This window comes from Patagioenas fasciata, chromosome 3 (genome assembly GCF_037038585.1).
Source record: "Patagioenas fasciata isolate bPatFas1 chromosome 3, bPatFas1.hap1, whole genome shotgun sequence".
Classification (NCBI taxonomy): Eukaryota; Metazoa; Chordata; class Aves; order Columbiformes; family Columbidae; genus Patagioenas; species Patagioenas fasciata.
Window position 1 is genome coordinate 115570817 of NC_092522.1, and position 10774 is coordinate 115581590.

The 10774-nt window shown below is 45.2% G+C and overlaps 1 protein-coding gene and 1 non-coding gene across 3 annotated transcripts in view; both read right to left on the reverse strand.

The window, feature by feature from the left end:
• HS1BP3 (HCLS1 binding protein 3) overlaps window positions 1-9213 on the reverse strand; it is a 53383-nt gene extending 44170 nt beyond the window's left edge. For both annotated transcript variants that reach the window (XM_065835849.2, XM_071807096.1), the window contains exons 1-2: window positions 8948-9213; window positions 3902-4067 (exon numbers count right to left, since the gene is read on the reverse strand). In XM_065835849.2, coding sequence (XP_065691921.2) covers window positions 3902-4067; window positions 8948-9198 — 417 coding nt within the window. In that variant the 5' untranslated portion in view covers window positions 9199-9213. The remainder of the gene's footprint in view (window positions 1-3901; window positions 4068-8947) is intronic.
• On the reverse strand, window positions 9207-9288 carry TRNAS-AGA (transfer RNA serine (anticodon AGA)). Its single transcript has one exon. It is a non-coding gene; the product is annotated as a tRNA-Ser (tRNA).
• Between the last annotated feature and the right edge of the window lie 1486 nt (window positions 9289-10774).

A 10774-nucleotide genomic window follows, 5' to 3' on the forward strand; every position in this document is an offset into this window, starting at 1 on the left:
AATTGCTGAAAAAGGTAAGGTGTAGCTAGAAAAAATGCATTTAAGATAAATGAAGCCTTTTCTTCTTCTCACAGAAAATACCAGTTCTACAGGCAAGAATAATGTCTTCCCTTTGCAGTAGAACCTCTGATGCAGTACCAAAGATTAAACAAATTTCACTGTTTCAATAGGGTAAGAGGATTCTGACCTTTGAAAGAAATTCAGCTGAGTTTTCCTTCAATTATCAAATATAACCTCAAGGTTAAGCAGTTCTACAACCAATTTGCTCTGTTTTACAAATGATTTTTTTTTAATTAAGAAATCCCTCCAGTTCTTAAGTATATAGATCTGAAATTCATCACAGAAGTTAATTTCTTCTTCTGTTAATGCTTCAGAAGCATTTAAATTAGGAACACTATGATACTGATTTTGCATAGTCCCATTAAGGATGGGGAACAGGTAAGTCTGGATTGCTCATAGCTACAGCAAAGGCCACAGGTCAGATCTGAAATCTGGGGGCTGTTCATCTGGTTTTGGTCATAGGCCCTTACCATGTGTCGATCCACTGTGGTCTAAATCACAGCCTGGAGAACACAGCTAGCTTAGAGGATGCTTCTGTCCTGTTCACCATCTTTTTCCAGGGGATACAGAGAAGTTATTTGAGCAACTAATGCTGCTCGGTCACATTGCTACCTATGGTTGCTCACAGCCTAATGCACAGAAAGCCAGTTTCACTGCTGCCACCTAGGGCATCAGCATGCAGGGGAGGCACTTCAACTGGAAACAGGTGGAAGAACAGGTAGACAAGAAAAATCAATTTAGCTGATACTGCAGGGAGAGAAAGAGAAGAAGGAGGAAGAAAAATAAAGACAAAGGTTCTCAAAACACAGACCTAGCTCCTGAGGTAGCCAAAATCAGATTAACGTATCCAGAGCCAATGAAGACCCTATGACACCTACCCGTCTTCTCCAACCTACTTGTCATCTGAGCACTGTGACCATCAGCTCCTTCCTTCAGCCTCTCAAATTCGATGAGTTCAACAACAAGTTCCCTCTCTCATTCTGCTCGCATTCTTGGGAATGCAGAACGGGCACACATTGTTCTTTTTCCTCCTTTCAGATGTCTCCTCCCACTCCTCACTATACAAATTTGACATTTGACCTGCTGCCCAGTGTAACCTCATTCATCTCTACTGCTCCCTAGTCACCTGGTTCTCTTACAAATCACTTGCAAAGTCTCTGGGGAAGGGCTGTGGTTCTTGCTTGTGCTGGTACAACAGCCAGCAGAACAGGGCACTACGCAGACACTACGGGTGCAACTCACCTCCCCTGGCAGCTACAGGGCTGGGGTTTGCCTCTAGGTTAAGAAAGCTGCAGGAGGGGTCTCAGCTCTCATGACAGTCAGATATAGTCACTACATTTTGGCAAGGTGTGACTGGAACTCAAGCCATCTGAGCACAGGCAGCTAGTGGTACCTTGGATGGTGTGCACTGTTACCTTGCGCTGTTCCAGGACAGTGCCAAAACTTTCCAAGTCCTGTGTCACATCTGCCAGCGCCACCTAGAGTAACTTACGGTTTCTCAAATGGTACCAGCCATGTACATTAAGCGAAGTGGATTCCCCCACACCAGAGATGCTCAGCTACACTCTTCTCTACAGTACTGCCCTGACTGGGATGGGAGCTTAGAAATTCACAGCAAATGCAGGCATCTAATCATAGAGAGCAGACTGTTCTGCATCTCATGCCATGTGAGATGCTCCGTGGTATCACAAGAGGCTTGTGTGGGGCAGGCAAATACCACACAGCACCTATGGGAGACCCACAACCTCCTGAGGACCAAATGGAAAATCCCAGGGCACCTCTGGTGGTATAGACAGTGAGTTGTGTGCAACTCAACTAAGCCTTAAGCATTTTAGCCTGGAGCTGAAGCCCCCTACCCCAGCTGCCTAACACGTAGAATGTTTTCCCTTTATGGTCAAAGAAGAGAGGCATTTCCAGAGGATGAGTCAACTCATTCCCTTTCTCCCTGTTGACCATAAAAGCAGGGCCAGACTCAGATTAAAATATCCAACTTACAGAGTCAGGATAAGTCAGGACAGGTGAATCCCTCCGTTCCTTCCAATAATACAGAAAAGACCCAATGGAATGAATAGATGCAAAGCATCCACCCTCCAACCTCCCAGCTCGGGATTTTAAATTACTTTCACACCCCAACTATATAATGCATCAGACTTAGTCAGCTAAAAAAAAAATGCATCTGATGAGATGTTATTCCGGGCAGACTACTGCAGTTTTCATCTTCATGAAGAATGAAATGTCAGGAGGCCCGACCAGAGAAGAAATTGCAAAGGTTCATCTCACTTGAGAAGAGCAACTAAGTGCTGAAAATTCTCCTAGAGAGAGCGGACATGAGAACGCACAATCTCAGCAAGCAGGGGGGCACAGTAGAAAGTCTGTTTCTCCTCTTTACAGATGAGCTGATTTTATCAATTTTTCCTTAAATGAAGCAAAATGTTAGATGACAGTGGGCCAGTTTAACACCTCGGGTTTAGTCTGGTTCTTTCTTGCACAGAGCTGCATAGATATACTATAGGACATAAGCAGGTCTTGCTGCAGAAAAAAAAAAAGTGATTTCACATCTTATCTGCCCATGTCTGGACCTTCACCTGCCCTAAAACAAACTGTAATGGGGCTGTGCAACTCGCAGGCTCAAGAAACAACGTAGATTAGTACTAAATAACAAACACCTAAATACTCATTTTTAACCAGGACTAGTTCCTCAGCCAGTGTTACAGAATAGGTACATGACACCAGCACACAGAAGGAAGCACAGCAGGAGCCAGAGCAAGCAGCCAGGGACAAGAAGGGAGAATAGACTCTTATGCCAGCATTGCTGCTTTTACCATGAAGTTATATATAGCATAAGGAGTGTGATAAATATATGAGATCGCCTCACCATGCACCTCTTCAAAACATTGACAGATGTGGCTTTATCTGCAAATCAGACTGTGTAAACATCCATTTACTCAGGTATCTTCTACAGAGTGTGAATTACACTAGAGCTAATGGTCTACCAGGTAAACATCCGCTCACATCGCTCTGACACTATAGTCATCCCGAAAACACCTGTAAAGTGCAAACACTTGCAGCATGCAACAGGATGCATCCCTTGGAGTCTCTTTACAGTCAACTGACAGAGAAATACATTTCTCGGGACTGGTTCAGCAGGCAGCTAAAGCAGATCAATTGAAATGTACCCTAAATGCATCTTTTTCCATCAACTCAGTTCCAGGTGAGACAGCTAGAGCGGACATGCATATGTACAGATGACTTAAAAGAGATGAATGAATTTCACATGCTGTGTTTTCAAACCTTTACTCTGCAAGCATCATGAAAAAGACAATCCAACTCAATAACATTTTATACAGACACTTCCTTATAAAAGTCTCTTACTAAGGATTTTTAAAACCATGTCAAGGCTAATAGGTCAGGGCTAACCTACTCCAAGGCTAACTCCTCTTATTGCCGCACATGATTCTCTCTCCATTCACATACACTATTACATATCTATTTCATGTCTATGTACCAAGTCTCAGTGCTTACACATATATCAGATAAACTAATTTTGTAGGAGAACTTGTAAAAAGTTTAATTGGTTTCTGTTTGTTGACCCACAGTGCAAAATGCCTTAAAGGCAACAAAAAAACAGTCAATGTTGCTTTAAGCTCCTGGAATAAAAAATTTAATTAATACACTGTAATATTCCTATTGTGGGAATGGTACAGACTGTGTTGTTCTATCAAAGATCTTGACCCAGAGAGGCTGTGATGACAAAGTGTCTGCTACATCAGGACCAAAATAATTAAAGCTGATTAAGAAAGAAAAAACCTGATCACTAACACAGCACTGATTAAACATTTACCATAAATTGAACTACATCTTCAGGCTTGTGCTTTGCTGATTTGAAGGCAGCCAGTCGGGTTACAACGACAATGCGATACTCTACATGGCCAGACATCATCTTCCCGTGGATTTCCTGGTATTCTGGCACTGACAAATCCAGCCCCGTGTGCACATTCTGAATTTGCCTAGGGAAGAAAACACAGGCAGAGTTTAGGCATTGGCAGGGAGACTTTTAACTGACACTCCTCAAGGATCCAGTTCAAAGCTCAAGGAAGTCAGTGCAAAGACAGACCATACAGACCCTACATGACACTGTTCCTACTCTGCAGCAATACAAATTTGGACATGGCCTGTTTCAGATACTCTATCCCAAAGCACCTGCCATGGGCCACTGCAGACAAAATGCCAGGAATACAGCATTTCTGGGAACAGAAGATGGGGATTCATTCAGAACAGGACTTCATTCACAGGAGCTGAAGATGATGTCCTATCCAGCAGGACAGATGAGAATATCCCATGATCAATCATCTAGCCTTGTTTTCAAGCAAAAGTCTGTTCACTAGAATTCACCCCAAGCCCTACCCACCTCTCCTTTGTCTTAGGACATCCCCAGGAATGGCAGAGACAATAGCTGAAGGGGGCCATGAAAGGAAGAAGGAGTTTGCTTGAGTGCAGAGACAATGTGAGGTTTCTAAGAGCCAACGAAGGAACTAGATTGAAGCCTGAAATAGAAACAGAAGTTGCGGGAGCAGACTCCTGGGCCAATCACACAGTTTCAGTTTGTGGAAGTCCTTGAGGAAAAGCAAATACCTACTAGGACTGAGCAAGTTAAGAGTGAGTACATGATCTCTCTGAACTGCCTTTTGGTCTTGACTGCCTGACAGTCTTGTTGCCAAAGAGCAGAAAGGTACACTAGCTAAAGTATCACAGAAAATCCCACTGAAAACAAACCCACCTGTCCTTTCAGAACCAGCTGAATTAGGCAAAGAATCAGAGCGTTAACCTCTGAGAGCTGCCAACAGTCAGAACCACCCAAGACTCCTCTTGCAGGAAAAGACAATAAAGGAACTGCTGCAGTTTACTGAACACGTTGTCTTCTCCTGCCAGCTTCAGATCCACTGAAACATGGCATCAACTTCCCCCTGGATTCCCACCCAAGGAATTACTTACGACATTTCTGCAAGAGCAATGCCAGGATCGTGCTATAGCGCTCACACATCAAGAGTAAGACTGAGCAGCTGTTGTTGGGGCACCAGAGAATGGTATATTTAACAAAATAAACAGTCTGTTTCAATAGACTGGAAATCAAAACTGACGAGCCACCCTTTCCCCAAAGTTACCCCCGTGCCAAGCCATAGTGCATTCACTGCTGTTGTCGCTGAAACCAAGTACTCTGAGAGAAGCAGAAATTAGTTTATCATCCAGAACATTGAATACTCTCTGAACACATCCCTGTATGCATCCTTCCTATGTGTGAGTGAACAATTTTTATTAAATCAAAGTGACTGTTAAAAAAATTTCATTAAACATTTTTCTGCCCTTTTTTTTAACCTTAGCTGTATGTGGAATGTCAAGTCTTCCCTGGACCTCCTGTGGATTGCAGAGGTGTCTTGTGGAATTTTTGCCTCTTTCTTTAGGAAGTTTAGATTAATTAACACAGGTGTTCTTCATCTAAGTATGCATGTGCGTACGATCTTAAAATACACTTTAAAGAGGCTTAAGTCATCTGGTTTCAAACAAAGATTCAAAGCTTCTCTCATCATGTAAAAACTTGACCAGTTCTTTTGAAACTTGAGTTTTCGCAGGAAGGCAGCTTCTGAATCTCCAATGCAAAACTGAATAAAAAGCTTTTTAAAAAGTATCTCGAGAGCTCTCTATAAATCGGACAGCAACAAACAAGGGCACAGGCCCAATTTTGTACCCAATCCTCTTTGCAAGCCATGTTTAAAACATTAGGGCTTTAACAACAGCTCTACTGTCACCAAGATTTTGTACTAGGTACCCAATGCTCCAGTTCTGTTCTCATTTTCTGCCAGCCAAACCCTTGACTTTACATTAACAGACAAAATTTTGTTCTCAGTTATACATTGTTGGACTTTGAACATAGAATCAATAGTACTTATGTATAAACACATAGGTGCCTGACTTTCACACAGCAGTCTATTGAACCCGTAAGTAACTGTCACTATCTGGAGCGTTGCCTCCTTCAGTGGCAGCCAAAATGGTAATTCAAAGGACACCTGCCAGTAAAATCAGGGGGATCTGGGGTTTTTAAAATATACCTGCATCAGAGGAAATGTTCTCCAGATGTGCAGTCACTCAAACGTTGTGACTGAAGCTACGACAGCAAAAAGATCTGTCAGATGGTACTCAGGAGTGACTGACTTCTGTTAACATGGGCACAGAGTATAAATGACAAATTAACCTGCTTTTCATCTCAGAACGTAAATAAAAGGAAAAAACACCACTAAACCATCCTTCCTGAATGGTCTTATTTGCTTAAAATACCAACCACATACAGATGTTCTGAAATGACAAAAATTTCACTGCGAGAGCTACTGCATCAAAGAGTGAACCAGTACCTTACCTGTACCCAGGGTTTTTCATTTAAAGTTGTTAAAAGTCTCAGCTAAAATGACTGTAATGGAAAGTGATTAGAGGGAGGGGCAATAGCTATATTTTTGCTTGTTTGCTTCACACCTTGTGATCACTTTCTTTATCATCTCTTACAGTAAACCCTCCACTGTTATTTCTTCCATAGCAACAAGACTGTGTGGATTTTTTAATACAAAAATTATTCTAAACTAATAGAAACCCGTAGGGAGGCTGAGACAGGTACAGCATAATAACCAAAGCTTACTCTAGTTCTTGTGATGCCTTAGTTTCAAAATAAGCAGCCCCAGTGTTTTAATTCATTCAATACTGTTATTGTTGTTATTCAAACAAAAGCAGCACCTACAAATCCCAGGACAGAATATAGTTTCATTTCATTTTTCACATCAAACGCAATGATTTTTACACTAGTAACTTTAAAAAAGGAGAAAGGTGGTTGACTAAATTGGACTCGGAGGTTTATTGTTTCTACTCTTTAATTTACTTTGTGTATCCCTTAAATTACACTTTTGTATTCAATACAGACAGTTCAGGGGAGACTTGGGCACATGGTTAACTTTGCTAACATGAATGACTTCACCTGAACACAACAGGACCATTCACACCAGTGACACTGTGCTTGCACAATCGGATCATGTGGCATCCACAGGTGACAGTGGAAGGGTCGGCTGAACAGAGCAGTTTCCACAGCTCACGGAAGAGCCACAATTTTTCATTCCTGTCTTTTGATTTGCATGTAATGCAAAGGCTTTGTACTTTAGTTCCTCTGCATTCTGTGCCGAAATATCAAAACGGGAAAGAAGGGAAAGCAGCCACTGCTACGCAAGAAAACAATGTAAGGGATGCAAGCACTATGACCAGATAAACTTTATTCTGTTGTCTGTGTGGTCGGGAGAGCGGACTCTGCACTTTCTGCTTGGATAAAGTCAGCCCTGTCAGCAGCACCAGCTCCAACAATTCTCCTTCTTCTATAGGTGACCCCAGATAGGATCAAACTCTGACGAGCCACTTCATAGCAAAACAAGAAAAAAATTGTACAACTAGTTTATTCATTAAGTGAAGGCAAAATATCAGACAAAAATTAGCCAGCAAACATTTTTGTTTCTCTGTATAGTCTAACTACAAGTATACAGATTATTATTTATTTATAATACCACAGCAACTAGGAATCCTACTCCTAAACGAAAACCAGTACATGTAAAGAGTGAAAAAGGTCACAACTATACAGCTATCTAATCTCACAAGCTAGAAAATACACTCAGTTGCTAAAGCCTTAATCCTAAACATACATATATATCCAATTTAATCACTGAAAGCATTCCAATACCAGTGGGACAATTTGCAAGTGGTAAAGTCTATTGACTGTAAAATAAATCCAGGTGTTTGGATTTCCATTTCCAAGCTAAACCTAATACAAAGTCAGCCCTATAAAACACGTGTGAGTTAAGTCAGATGTGTTTGAAGGTCCAAGGCCACCGCTCCAAAGGAAGTCAGGCCCTGATACAGCCAATATTTAAGGATTAAAATAATGGTTTTGAAGTTAATGTGATTGAAATAGTTTCTAGTTATGTCCTAGGAGGCAGATGTGTGAGGCGAGACCTTGCTGAATCAACACTTGTTTCTCATGCCACATCTGATAGGAAACTGCTTTCACGTGGTCTCAAATATCTCACAGGGGTAAAAAAAGGAGAGGTTTTAAAAACTGAAAGCAACTGAAAGCAGTGCCTCTGCACCCACCTAGGGCATGGTTTCCAGAAGGTGGGAAAACAGAATAAACGTATTTTGCCCATCCCTGGCCTGACTTCAAACCAGAGGAACTCCCTGAGGCCTGGTGGACCCAGGGGTCGGGGCGCAGGGAGCCGAGGGTCGGCTGAAGGCTCTAGTGACACCACATCTCACAAACGTCCCTTTGCACCTCGGGCATCATTTTTAAATCCTTCTGACCTGCCTCAAAATATTGGCAAAGAAAAGACGTTTCTGGAAGGTGGGTCCCCAGCAGTGTCAGTGTGGAAGGGAAACGACCCCAAGTTACCACAGAATCACACAATGTCCTGGGTTGGAAGAGACCCACCAGGATCACAGACTCCAACAGACGGTGTCACACAGCACAACTGCGATCGCTCCCGGCTGCCAAACCCCACGTAACTCGCGGAACCGCACAGATCCCAAGTGTCCCAGGGCAAATCCACACACCAGCCGCCCACATCGGCCTCTCCTCAGTTCTGCCACTGCCCCCCAGACTCCCCTCCGCGCCCGCCGCTCCCCCTCAGCGCCCGTCCCCGGCTCCCCGAGCGGCACCGCCCGCCGCGCTGCTTCCCTGCTCCGGGCGGCTGCGCGGGCCCTGCCCCGCCAAGGGGAGGCCGCGGCGAGCGGCTCCGCAGCTACAGCGCCCGGGGGTGGTGGAGGAGTTGAGGCGGGCCGCGGGGTCGCTGCCCTGTGCCCTCCCCGGTACCTGGTGGTGACCAGCACGGCGGGCGCTGGGCTATGCTGCATGGCGCGAGGCGGCAGCGTCGCTCCCGATCGGCGCCGGGCCGGGAGGAGAGGCCGCGTCCGGCTGTCACGGGGTCCCGCCTCCCTTCCCTCCAGCTGGCAGCGGCCGCCCTGCCGGATGTTTTGCTGCCGGGCGGCTTCGGTGCAAAACGGTCGCTGGGAAGCGGGGTGGGGGGGAAGGAAAACGTTCTGGGACGGAGGGAAAAAAGGCATAACGAAACCGTAGTCGGCAGGATTCGAACCTGCGCGGGGAGACCCCAATGGATTTCTAGTCCATCGCCTTAACCACTCGGCCACGACTACACCGATGGGTGCATGTTTTGGCACGGAAGCTCCACTAATTCACCTCCACGTTTATTCTTTTTTCTTTACGGGACCAAAAAAAAAATTCCCCAAGTTTCAGTGGCATCTGTGTGCCCTCTTCCTAAGGGCAGACACCTCCCACGCATCTTTCTGCTTTAAAATAACGGGCAGGATGCTGCTGAAGAGCGTTAGGTTTAGTAAAAACCTGCCCGCTGGCCGGGTGCCTCTTCCACGGCAGCTCTGCCCGCCGCAGGGCGCTGCAAACCCCCCGCTGCCCCGGCCACGGGGCTGCTCAGAGGTCATGTTTGCGCCAGCCCTGATTTTGGAAAGAAAGCAGCAAGCAGCTGCTCCCTCTGCTGCCCTACACCCGCACCCACAGCTTCCTTTGCACGCTTCTGGCTGAACCGAGATGTGCACCTGGGTGCTTGGTGCTTCCCTGAACGGGTGTGAGGAGCTTTTCAGAGAATCACAAAACGTTAGGGATCGGAAGGGACCTTGAAAGACCCTCTAGTTCAATCCCCCTGCCGGAGTAGGAACACCTAGATGAGGTTACACAGGTATGGTGTATGTGGTGGTGTGAACCATCACTGCTCTCTCTCCCAGAACAAGATGAACAGAGGGTCCAGCAGACGTTTGCAAGATGAAAGAGACAGGGCAGATCCCACTTCTCTGCTGATCAGCAGTTCAGTTAAGACTTTGTCTCAAAGGCACCATTTGGAGTAACCTAATAGTTGCTTCAGGTATATCTGGGCTAAACCACAACAAGAGTTGAGGCCATAGTTTGCTCCCCATTGGCACCCTACTCCCTCCCCAGACTTACAGCAACCAGAACTATGGCACCAGGGAAAGCCTGGCACTAACTCCTGCAGGAGTAGGACAAACAAATTGCAGGGGTTTATATACAAACACCAGCACTAACCAACAGCTCCCACATGTGCATCTCCAGAATGATAAATTTTTGCGGGGAAGCACTCAGGAAAAGATGTTTGGCACTGGGCACAACTTACTGCTGTCTGCTGCTCACACCTCAATACCACAGCAAAAATCTAAGGACATGCTGGGAAACAGAAACAGAACCAAAGGCTGCAGCTGCCCTAAGAAGAGGCTCTGCACCCTGAGTGGGTACCCGGCGGGGCCCAGGGGTGCGCCCAGAGAGAAGCAACCCCCAAAGGAGAAGCTGGTGAGCGGATTAGGGCTCTTCATCCTAAAAAGAAAAAGCTGCAGGAGTTGGGGATACAATGGAAGTCTGTAGAAATCAAGAGAGGTCCAAAGGTGGCAGATACAAAGCGATCTTTTGCTGGTTTTGGTGAAACAAGGAGTCTGGTGAAATTCATGAGTCAAAACAAACAAAAATGGAGACTTCATAAGTGGAGTTCCTTCCTAAATCCTGGTTGTTTTCTCTCTCTGGTTATTGCCACTGGAAACCTTTGTTAAGCAGAGTGTAAATATGACCACACGGCTGCAACCTTCAGCAATTGCCAGAAGT